General features: G+C 38.0%; 2 protein-coding genes across 7 annotated transcripts in view; one reads left to right on the top strand and one right to left on the bottom strand.

Annotated features, from left to right (window-relative positions):
- The window catches only part of LOC109418818 (homologous-pairing protein 2 homolog), a 375,251-nt gene that overhangs the window by 294,589 nt on the left and 67,854 nt on the right, over positions 1–12,808 (top strand). For all 3 annotated transcript variants that reach the window (XM_062861149.1, XM_062861147.1, XM_062861148.1), the window contains one exon: positions 35–167. The gene's annotated coding sequence lies outside the window, so the exon portion shown is untranslated. The remainder of the gene's footprint in view (positions 1–34; positions 168–12,808) is intronic.
- The window catches only part of LOC109405805 (A disintegrin and metalloproteinase with thrombospondin motifs like), a 527,110-nt gene that overhangs the window by 21,898 nt on the left and 492,404 nt on the right, over positions 1–12,808 (bottom strand). For 3 of the 4 annotated variants that reach the window (XM_062861142.1, XM_062861144.1, XM_062861145.1), the window contains one exon: positions 1,188–1,330. In XM_062861142.1, coding sequence (XP_062717126.1) covers positions 1,188–1,330 — 143 coding nt within the window. Of the gene's footprint in view, positions 1–528; positions 582–1,187; positions 1,331–12,808 lie in introns of all 4 variants that reach the window. The other variant, XM_062861143.1, reaches the window with a different exon arrangement.

Below are 12,808 nucleotides of genomic sequence, written 5' to 3' on the forward strand. Positions count from 1 at the left end.
TACGTGTGTATTTTTGTGGTTGTTCTCGTTTCAGGCGTAGCAAGAGAGGATTCAGGTAGAAGGGATCACAACTCGGACTTGCTCGCACATACACACGCAGTTGGTGTGCAGCTGGACGTCGCGCTTTACTCTGGATTTACGGTTTGGCGGGGTTAGTACTTGTCCAGGTAAGCCGTTATCGTAACATCGTACTCACTAGGTTAGATAACCCTATCTGGATGAAACTGGGGTGGGTGGAATTAATTTGGGACCGAACAAAGCCGATAGTGCTGATGGAAACTTTCTCGTTAATTTGAAGTAGTTAACCGATCAACTTTCAGGAAAGTTTCCATCATCTCTGTGATACTGAGTTCCAAGCGAAACAATACTTCAACCGATTAGAGGATATAATGCGATTAAGATATACGGAATTAGTGAGTGAGAGAAGGATGCCTTAGATGATACAGGAAATGGTCTGCTTTTGTTTGCGGCAGTTATGCAATAGAGAGGAATAGAAGAAAAGAAGAAGAATGAAACAAGTTTGATTACCAGCTGTGCCTTTCGTACAACGACCGCCTTTCCTTCTTCGGCACATATCATACCTGTGGAAGATCTCAATTATAGTTAATCAAACAAATTCCGACAAAAGGTTCGGTACATTTATGGGGAACTGATGTGGGTGGGCGTTGAATAGGTCAAAACACAGTACTGAGACTAGTTCATGATGGGGATGATGTACGGTTTGGAAAAAAGTGGGAATTTGGAAACAAAGTAGGGCAAGTATTAGTCGTGAGTATTTGAATGGCGTTGATGACGTTAAAAAAAGAGTTTTGGTTATGGTCAAATCAGTCAGACATGTCTCGGTTCAATGGTACGGTTCGTTCAACCCCCGGTCTGCGTCCGGAACGTGTGCTGAGTCCGAGGGTACTGGTGTGATGTGACTGAGTTCCTAACTTGTGCACAATTTGTCATCGTCCTTCTGCAGAAGAAGATAGAGATTCAGACAGAGAGGCTCCCCTGGACACTTCTGTGAGGGGGGCGCGAGTCCTTCCCACTACTGGATTGTCCACACACACTGCACTGCAGCCCTGGTCCTCCTGCTGGAGAGGTGATCTCTTCTGCTTTCTCTGCTTCTACGCGTCGTCGTCGTTTCACTTTTTTTTTAGCGTTGATTCGATTCGGTACGGTTCGGACCGACTCATACTTACTTCGTGATGGCAACGGCAATGTCGTACACCGGCAGTCTTCGCTCTCGGAACAGATACTTGCCCATGTCGGTGAGGGCGGCGGCCGAATCGATCGCATCACGTCCCACGCGGTTTCGCTCCAGGTACGGAGTGGCATCGCGACCCTGAAATGAGAGGAGATGGGACGGGGGTCAGTAATGTGTCATTGATTACGATTATTTACGTTGCGTTGCTGAAATTTTGTTTTGCTCTCAATTTGCAGTGTACGACTGAGATCGGAGGCGTATGCAGTGTTCATCGCAGTTCACAATTATGGAGGAAGAGCTCCTCGTGCACTATGCTTTTGTAAATTGCAGTGACTCGAGAAAATGTAACGGTTCTTAGCATCATTTCAAATAAGTTTCAAAATCAAACATTCCTTCAAAACTATGATAAAACCAAAAAATAAAAAATATAATTTTTAAACCAAAACTAAACATGTTGAATTAAGATAACTCTAAAGAGATTGCGATAATTTTTGTATGTAAATTCATTTTGTGTGAATAGATGTTTTGTATACTTTATTATTAAGGTACTTTGGGGAATTGTCAATTACCGAAAAAAAAGATTGGAATGCATCGACTAAGAGTGAAAGAGCAATCCCTGAAAGATTTTTTTTCTTTATTAGGCTGACACATTTTGAGGGGGGCACAAATAAAATATTTAGGAAATTTAAAAATTTTAAAGTGAAATTAGAGTCGTCGAGAAAATTTCTTAACAAATCCGATGAGTTTGACAATTTTGCCTAATTGTTTGGGTAATTTCTCATCAAATACATCCCCCCTTGACGAGTCAACGGGCAAAGTGACAAAAGAAGAAAATCAGATTTGTTCCGGCCTTAAAGAGGCTTTCAGCCAGACGCTGGTTCACCTTTCCCCTGAAAGAATTATAGAAGCAATCCCGGAGGGAATTATAGAAGAAACCCTTGAAAAACTGGGAAAGCTTTCTCGAAGTAATCCCATTAGAAATTCTGTTGCGAATACATGAAGTATCCAGGAGTGCCTGAATCTATATATATGTACTTTCATATTTATTTTCGGGAGGAATCCCTTAAGGAATCACAGCAGGAATGCCGAATAGAATACCTAAAACAATCCTTCCAAGATTTTCTAAAGCAATTCCTACAAAATGCCTGAAAAGATCTCAGTTCACGGAGATCCTGGTTCAATTTTGGATTATGATCCACCATCTTGGGTTTAAAATGGCGTCAAACAACGGGTTTTGATTTCTTCTGATCAAGACTCATCAACAGATACCTATATTGCATGGTATCATACCTCAAACCACCATTTCGTGGCCACCATCTTGGATTTCAAAATGGTGTCAAATATATTATATCGATTTTTAACTTCTACTTATCCAGTTCGATCTACAGATACCCAAGTAACACACTTGTCACAAAAGTGAAGCGGACCTGTTGTGGTGGTTAGAACACAAGACTATCACGCCGAGGCCCTGGGATCGAATCCCACTCCCGACACACTCACAAAATGTGGGTTCTTCCTTCGGAAGGGAAGTAAGGCGTGGGTCCCGAGATGAACTAGCTTCTTCTTCTTCTTCTTCTTCTTCTTCTTCTTCTTTATGGCTCGACGTTCGCACTGGTACTTGGCCTGCCTTTCTTTAACTTAGTGTTCTTTCTTAGAGCACTTCCACAGTTATTAATTGAAGGGCTTTTTTTGCCTGCCACTGCATGAATTTGTACATTGTGTGGCAAGTACAATGATACTCTATGCCCAGGGAGTCGAGAAACTTTGCCCGACCGAAACGGGAATCGAACCTGCCATCTCCGGATTGGCGATCCATAGCCTTAACCACTAGGCTATCTGGAGAACTAGCCTAGGGTTAAAAATCTCGTTAATACAGACAAGAAAAAACTTGTCACAGAAGAGTCACGGCGGCGCAGGTTTTTGTTGAGCAAAAGTCATTGTGTCTTACTTCTAACAAATGATTACATTACATACTTGCTTGAAGATGGGCCCATATAGCCGAGGCGGTAAACGCACGGGTATTCAGCATGACCATGCTGAGGGTGACGGGTTCGATTCCCGGTCGGTCCAGGATCTTTTCGTAATGGAAATTTCCTTGACTTCCTTGGGCATAGAGTATCTTCGTGCCTGCCACACGATATACACATGCAAAATGGTCATTGGCAGAGGAAGCTCTCAGTTAAAAACTGTGGAAGTGCTCATAGAACACTAAGCTGAGAAGCAGGCTTTGTCCCAGTGAGGACGTTACGCCAAGAAGAGGAGAGGGACACAAGAATTGCTGGAAGTACCGCAAGAGGGAGTTGTTTGAGAAATCATTGGAGAAAGGCCGAAAAGAGTTTCTGCAGGAATTACATGAGGAATTTGTGGAGGAATGTTTGAATAACATCTCTGAAGGACTTTCTATGGAAGAACAACCGAAGGAATTTCTGCAGAAAGCCGGGAAGATTGTCAGGAAGGATCCCAGCAAATAGCAAGGAGAAAGCTCTAGAAGGACCCCTAGCAGAACTTTTGAAGTATCACAGTTAGGATTACTGGAGGAGTCCTAGCAAGAATAGCTGAAAAAACGCAGGAAGAATAGCTTGAGGAATTTCTCGAGGAATCCCTTGCTAAAATCGCTCATGGAATTCCTGGAACAATCGCCGGAGAAACTTCTTGAAGAATCCCAGGGATATTGTCTTGAATGATCTCACCAATAATTCCTGAAAAAATCCCAATAAAAATCTCTAAATCAAGAAAAATCTCTAGAATAATTCCAGGAGGTGTCATAGTAGGAATTTCAAGAGAAATTCTAGTAGGGATTGCTGGAAGAAATTCTGCAGGAATATCTATGATTAGATCTAAGAAAATGATGAATCTAAATTATGAAAGATCTAAGAAAACCCATCAGGAATGCCTGGAGATATCCTAAGAGAAGTTCATTGTAGAAATATCGGGAGGAATCCGTAAAGGAATACCTAGAGAAGTCACTGTAAGAATCGAAAGAGGAGGTCCTGGAGGAATCCATAAAAAGTCCCTGAAGAAATACCTGGAGGAAGTATTTCGATATAGCCGAGGCGGTAAACGCACGGGTATTCAGCATGACCATGCTGAGGGTGACGGGTTCGATTCCCGGTCGGTCCAGGATCTTTTCGTAAAGGAAATTTCCTTGACTTCCTTGGGCATAGAGTATCTTCGTGCCTGCCACACGATATACACATGCAAAATGGTCATTGGCAGAGGAAGCTCTCAGTTAAAAACTGTGGAAGTGCTCATTGAACACTAAGCTGAGAAGCAGGCTTGGTCCCAGTGAGGACGTTACGCCAAGAAGAGGAGGAGTTGAAACATTTTTAGATAATTCTTCCTGGAACTTGACGAATCTTTGGAGAATGTTCCCTTTGATTTTCCCAATAATTGATTTGTTCACATCTCCATTTATTTTATTGCATGTTTTTGTAGAGATTGCATAGGCAATTACCCTTGGAATACCGTAGTGATTTTTTTGAGGTATCCGTTGGGGGATACCATCAAAGAATCCTTGAGGAATTCTTTCATGCAGTCGTTGAAAAATCTCTCCCTCAAGCCATGCGACATTTCTAAAAAAAATCCATCTTAAATTGTTCGACAGATCCTCCTAACCGTATTTCTCCTGGGATACCATCGAGAACTCTTACAGAAAGTCTATCAAGAAATTCTTTTAAGATTCTATGAGCGATTTCTCCAGAAATTCATAGTGGATTTTTTAATGGATTTGTTGAAGAATTCTTGTAGTGATTCCTTCAGAGTTTCACCCACGGATTTCATAGGCAATTGATTCCAACAAGAGTTTCTGTAAGGGTTTCTCTGAGAACACCATTCAAGAATAGTTTAAGGAATGCTTCGAGGATTCTATCAGAATTTTATTTAGGAATTTTCCTAAAGGATGAATTTTATTAAAGAATTCATTCAATTGTGTATTATCCCATCTTAACCACGAAAGGAAAAAAAATGTTTTTTTAAGTATCATAGCTACGATCATGTGTGATATTTTTCTCAAAAATTCTCTAAAAATTCTGAACTTTTTATTTGTGAAGGAAAGCTGAGAATTTCTTGCTTTATTGCAGAGTTATGGCTTTCTGAATCGTGTGTATTTTGCTATAAACTGTCCCTTAGAGTAAGGTGGGGCAAAAGTTCGACCCTACTTAAAAATTCAATTTTTCTCAAAAAATCGAAGCAGATTAAAATAAATGAAACCCGTGTGGTGATTCTACTATCCATAAGTTAAAATTATGCTGAAAAAAGTTGTGCCAAATGTCTTTTCAATTTTGAGTTACAAGATTTTTTGTATGTGTGTGTCTTATTCGAACTCTTGCCCCACCACTGGGGCAAAAGTTAGAATTTTGTGTTTGTGGAATTTCGCTAACCGTAGCACACTATTTTGACACTTTGGTAATAGGAATACCTAAAACCAATTAATATTTGATGTTGAAACTGGAATACACATTAAAGTTCGATCTGGATTTTACCCAAATCAGGGTTAAATTTACTACACCAAAAATTAGTAGTTTTCCGCCAAATTAAGATAAAAAAAACTTTTTTTTCAACTTTGATCAATTTTTCTCACTAATTCCATCATTTTTAGAGATAATATGTACATTTTGCACAATTTTAGGTTTATACCTGAAGTTGCCACATGACTCGAACTTTTGCCCCACAATTCGAACTTTTGCCCCACTATGTGTAAAATATGATTTCCAAATCTTTTTTGCAAAAACTTATCCATGCTAAAGCTTCTTCAAAATATACGCCCCAAAATAAAATAGTTACGGGGCAAAGTTACGCCCCAAAATAAAATATCGAATTCGATTTCATTACAATTCCATTCCATGCGTTGAAAGGATCATCGCATATTACAATTTTTTGGTCAAAAACCAACATTTTGTCATAACTTTTCGAAATATTAATCAATTTTCATAATTTTTGGAGTGAAAGACTCTTTTTCAAAAAGGCTTCGAACAACCTTGACACCCAAAAGAAATGATTTGAATTGAGCTCAAAAACTTTAAAAGAAACTCTTGCCCCACTCGAACTTTTGCCCCACTTTACTCTATTACTATTTTTCCTAGCCCCGCCCATGATTTGTACTCCACCTGAAGATTTTAACTGTGAAAAAAGATCATAATTTGCTTGCAAAGCGGCGCTGATATTTGTTTTATATGTTTGACGAATACACATAAATGGGTGCATGCAACTTTTGGAAGGTGGCTTGTATGGAAAATATCGTATCTAATATAAATTGCTTAAAACAATCAAATTTGATTTGGTAAAACGAAATATTTTACATGAGTCTTTGATTTAGATGTTAATTGACCAAAAAACTTTGACCAAAGAAAAAATTACTACAAAAAACATTTCCTTGCCTAATGGCTTGCTATTAAAAAAGCCTAAAATCGCATATTTTGCCCTGTAAATTTAGGTATACACTCATTGCACAATTATGGGTCCCACACAATTATTAGTTACTGTCCACTTTAATAGATAAATAATAATTAATTTCAAGCTCTTGTTAACCATTATCATTTTTCGTTTGTTTCGATATGTTTCTATTTGTTTTGTGTCACTATACGTATCGCACACAGGTTTATACGTCAAAACATACATATTTTCAATATTTTTTTTTGTTCGGCGCAAAACCATCTGTCAAAGTAAGTCGATTATGAATATGGTAAAGTACGTGCGCTGCTTTCGTAAGCTCTGTAAAAGCGAGCTTTAATGATTTTCAAGTGCGAAATGGTATAAGCGCCAGAACAAAGGTATAATTTACGTTCTAAATGTAGAAATTCATGTGACTACAGCTAATTAAAGCTTATTTCAGGCAAAATTTAAGTGACTCATTATTGTGCCAAGTAACAACGAAAATCACACAATTATGGTTCACTTTTTGTGCAGCATAATATTGAGAGTTCTGCGTACAGGGACATGGCATACTTTTAGGCGTTTATCGGTGGTTGTGTTGGAGATTTTGTCGCAATTTTGAAAAATTGATTCCAAATCGTGAAAACACGCTTCGTTAAGAGGTTTGAGGCCAGTTTTAGATTCTACTATAGTTGATCTATCGAGAATAAGTTATCGTTCATTGAAAAAAAATAGACAATACATTATTGTTGAGCCGATTCCCAAATTGACCCATAATTGTTACATAGCCAATTTTGACCCATTATTGTGGTTTTCTTTAATCATCAACATTTTAGTAATTTTCACCTCCTAAAGTGAATTTTAAAAGCAGATTTTTAAATAAAACAATAAAAAGGAGTTTGAAGAGACTATAAAATAAAAATAATGAAAATGATATTTTTGTATGAAAAACGATTCATATTATGAAATGATTGTTCCTTGAGTGACCCATAATTGTGCAATGAGTGTAGTTCAAAATTGTGACATGCTAGAGCAAATCTGTGCCCGGATTCGGATCGAGCTGCCCAGAATCCTCCGGAGATATATAAGTTTGCTCTTTAGACAGACCAATGGTTAATTTTTTTTTTCGCTGTGTAATTTTATGCACCATCACCTGAGAGTTAATAAAGATATAAAAATACAGCCATTTCATAGAAAAACGATATAGTGCATCTCCGATTGTCGTGAAACTTGGTGGGCTTGTAGTTCTTCGGAAATAATTAGACCCGTATTTTTTTTATTTCGTCATTAGGGTGACCAATTTTCATATAAGGTGGTCCAAAAAATCAACACAGTAAAACCGCTCAGCACTAAAATGTGTAAGCCCTACTCATAAGTGCATATTTTCCAGACCACACAAAAATGTGTTACAGTTACACATTTTCAAAAACAGCTCATACACTCGTCTAGATGCGAAATGTCGATATTTTTTTTGATTTCCAAGGTCACTAGTAAACCTAGCTAGATTGCTGTACAAAAAAATTTGCGAATTTAACGATTTTGCGGACACAGGAGCTGATTTTGTGAATGTGCAAGGGTTACACATTTTTGGTGTAGTCTGGAAATTATGCACTTCAGTGTTGAGCGGCGTGAAGGTTTTTCAAAACTAAAAATTTTCAAAAAATCGTAACTTTTGAACCATTTGACCGATTTTAAACTTTTTTTTGTTTGAAAGCTATTGAATTGTAGTTTTCAGGAAAAATACGTTAGAGGGGCTAAAATGTAAAGAGTACTATAAAATATGCAAATATATTAGTTTTTTTCACGTTTTCATGGTCTCGGGGCCAAAGAGGTACCCTGGTTTTATATTTTTATCAGAAAATTCAGGAAATTTGGCGCAACATATCAAAAAATCAGAGATGTAGGTTTTCTTAGTTTTTGAGATATGAGTTTTTGAAAATAAAAAGTCAAATTTTCCCATACAAGACACTTTTTTAAATTTGATTATATTTTGATTCCTTATAATATTATGGATACCAAAACCACCAGGAATCACTTTAAAAAGCAATACTATGCATAGTTTTATTAGAATTTGCAATTTCAAGCAATTTTAGAGTAGCTAGTACTAAAATATATGGCTCTCTATATTCAGAAAACCATATCTCAAAAACAAAACAACATACATTTCTGATTTTTTGATATGTTACGCCAAATTTCCTGAATTTTCTGATAAAAATATAAAACCAGTGTACCTCTTTGGTCCCGAGATCATGGAAACGTGAAAAAAACTAATATTTTTTGCATATTTTATAGTACTCTTTACATTTTAGCCCCTTTAACGTATTTTTCCTAAAAACTACAATAGCTTCAAACAAAAAAAAAAAGAAGTTTAAAATCGGTCAAATGGTTCAAAAGTTACGATTTTTTGAAAATTTTTAGTTTTGAAAAACCTTGATTTTTTGGACCACCCTATATGAAAATTGGTCACCCTAATGACGAAATAAAAAAAATACGGGTCTAATTATTTCCGAAGAACTACAAGTCCACCAAGTTTCACGACAATCGGAGATGCACTATATCGTTTTTCTATGGAATGGCTGAATAGTGTTGTTTGAAATGCATTGAAATAGGATTCATACCAACATATTATCATCATAATATTTGCATGAAAAATTTTAAAATATTGTTGTAACTCGTATTGTATGTTTCACGAGTAAACAGGCTTTGGGGACGACTCAATACTCGCCGTAATACAGTACTAACCTAAAAAAAGAAAGAAAAAAAAACCTTAGTAAAGTAGAGACGTAAACTAGAAAGTGAGAAGCAGGAATCAGTTTATGTAAGAAATACATAAATAAACTGAAAGAAACCACTAGAAGGTAGTAATAATCAAAGCATGTAGTTGCCAACTGTGAACCAATCCTAACTTCAACAACTAATGAAACTCTAAAAGAAGACATCATTTATCATTCGCCACAATTTTGCAAACCTCGGATGATCCCTCCACACGTCACCGACTACGACGACGACGGAATCCCCATAAGGACGTCGCCGTCGCAGTCAGTTCATTACTTGTAGGTAGAGGTATCTTCCTTCTCTGCTACAAAAGCAGCAGCGTGTGACCTTAATTGTATAATTGACTGCATGTATCGAATCACGCCTCGCCGCAGGATCCTTACGCAACGACGTGAGATTTTTGATTTGGGCAGCTTCGCCAAAGTCGGCGCACTTGCAAGAAGGAGCGGGAGAAAAGGGTACAAGCTTACTGGGGTCCTTCCACAGCGTTGAATGACCCAATCGCACTGGTCAAAGCTTACCTTTCTCAGAAGATCCAAAATCAGCTTAGGGGAGGTTGGGACGAAATACAACTTCAAGGAATGCAGAGTATATAGGGCCCACTTCACCCCAAAATCCCTCACCACGCTATAGCTGGAGAGCTTGCTAATACGATTGGGGGCTGCAGCTAACTTCATTTTAGTCGCGCTGCGTTGACAACATCAAATTTATGCGTGTACAAACTGACCCCTGTGCGAGGAGCACTCAATACTAGCAGGCAGGGGCCCAACAGCCAAAGGGTGTTGTTATGGATTTTAGGCGATCGAAATTTAATATGTGTTAAATTAATGGATTTTATGTGCTGCAGACTCGCTGACGACAGAGGGCCGAAACGATAACAACCTATCTTGGAAGCGGAGCATGCTGATTATACCGTAGAGAGGTAGCGTTGCTTGTGCCATTTTTTTTGTTTTGGGCAGCGGCCTACATTGTCGAAGACTAATGAGCTCGAGTCCATAATTTGCATCGGCTATCAGCTGTGAATTTTTGAGTGATAAATTACCGAGCTCTGCACAGGCCAGGGCAATCGTTGGTTGTTTGTTCACACCAGTTGCCTTTGGCAATGGGGAGGTGTTTGCGCAAACTTTCCTCCGTTGATAAACCCTTGTTTTATCGACTGGATCAATTCACGTTCGGCTGGTAGAACCGGGTGGGATTAAGGGATTAGTGTAAACGGTTTTTCGATACCGGCCACCGTTGGCGTTGTGTTGGGACGGAAACGAGGCAACAAGATTTTAAACTCGAGATTTAATTACCAATCTGCGGATTAAGCTCAGCTGCAGTCAGGTCTCCTCGCGTCAGGTTTGATTCGCGATGCAGTTTGGTACGATACCGGATGGCTGGTGTTCAGTCAATTAATAACCTGCTGACATACTACAAGGAGACATCGATTTCCTGTACGCAGTTTCGTATTTTCTTCTGCTGAATAATTCATTAATGAATGATCGTACATGCATTTAAACAAGAAGTTTGAATTGGACAAGGGATTAAACACACCTGTACACGCCGGGCAAGATCAAATTATGGGCCCAATAATGTTCGATAAATTTGCATAAATACTAACCTTTAACTACTTAATTTAGATAAAGAAAAGTTCAACAAAACCGGATAACTACGAATAATTTAAAAACTTCTGATTACAGTAGTTTCAGAATAAGCTATAAAGAAACGCTCAAAAACTATTGTTTTTTGAAATTTGGTGTTGCGGTTATAATAACTCACTATATATGCATTTATGACTGGCACTGGATTAGAATAGTTATCCTTCCAAACCTAAAAAATATGAGTATGCGACAAATAGTGTAAATTGATGAACTACATCAAGCGGCTCTTTCTTTGCAATTGCAATAATGAATCACAACGCTTCGCTTCCTACCGTTACATAATAGGATTCAATTATCGGTCACTTCTACAGCCATCACTGAAAAAAACATCAAATTCTTTTCCTCTTTTCCCGTTTGTTACGTCATATGCGCGGTTGTGGAAAGCAACTTTACCTTCTATAAACGATCTTTCTAACCGCAACAAGTCCGTTTCTCGCCTTGAACGAAACCACTCGGAAACCTCATCTATCTTTTCTCGCCTTACTGACACATATTATCAGCAGAAAAACACCACATTGCACTCAACTATCTGTCCGTCCAAGAGTGCATTCCAACCAGGACAACCGGCAATCACCGCATCTAATCTGACCACTACTGACTGCACTGCTGCTGCTGCTGTTGATTGGTTTCAAACCGAAAAAGAAAGACCCGTCTCGCATGGCACGTGACCAATGGGCTCAGTGCGGAAGAACAAACCGCACAAGTCTCAGACGCCGAGACGACTTTCCGATGACGCCGACGACGGAGACGACAAGCCAGACACCGGATAGGATAGGACCAAACGTGGAATCCCTTGGTGGTGGTGCTACTCTGTACGGTGGACCCGCACCCCTTCTGTTATCGAGGAAGTGAAAGTAATTGCTATTAGGCTATCAAATTGCCATTTTGCACCGGCCCGCAACCACACGTTATTACCCCTGCTTCGATCTTCTATTCAACTGATGATGGTCTACTAGAGCATCGGTTTTCTGATCGTGTTCCGCGAATCATTTTGGGTCTTCTTTAAAATTGTCTTCAGCGATACTGTTCAAAAATTATGTCTAAACAATAAACTTTGTTGGATTTTTGATTACGAACAACATCAATTCTATATTCCTCCAGAAATGTTTAAAGAATTTCAGCATTTGCAAAGAGGTGAGGATTTTTTACTTACCTAACTTTTGAAAAGGGCATACAATTTTTTTAAATTTTTATTTCTGTGCAAAGGCATATAAAAAAAATTTCTCATTTTCTTCTTCAAATTTTAACTCAAAAACATTTTGTTGGATTGAAATGATGCCTTCGTAGATGTTTGAAGAAATTTGAAAAAATAGAAAAAAAAAACACTGAGAGTAATATTTATTGTCGGACCGTGTTAGATGTCATATAAATTAAATTTCTCAAAAACCTTACACTTAAATTTTTTTGTTATTTTTCTGTAGAAAGATATTTCCAGCCTCAAAATTTACTAAGTAACGTATGCTTCTGACTATATTTTTTTTGAATTTTAATTTTTGCATCTCTTTTTAAAACAAGCAAAAGCAAATAATTTTTGAGATTTTTTATATCAAAACTTCCTTCCTTCTACGTACAAGTTTTAATAATAATACTATGTATATATTTTTTCCAACATCTAATCATACCTAAGTTACAGCGAATTGAGAAAAGAAAAAAAAACTGAATAAAATTGAGATTCCTTTACTGTTTTGCAGTTTTTTTTTTCAAAATACCTTTTTTTTCTCAGATACGGTAGAAGATTCAGTTTTGGCCAGCCCGGAGTTTTGGCCATAGTGCGGTATTCAGTCCGTTACGATCTAAATCGGCATAAATTTATTTTTTACTAGTAGAT

The sequence above is a fragment of the Aedes albopictus genome, chromosome 3 (assembly GCF_035046485.1).
Source record: "Aedes albopictus strain Foshan chromosome 3, AalbF5, whole genome shotgun sequence".
Classification (NCBI taxonomy): domain Eukaryota; kingdom Metazoa; phylum Arthropoda; class Insecta; order Diptera; family Culicidae; genus Aedes; species Aedes albopictus.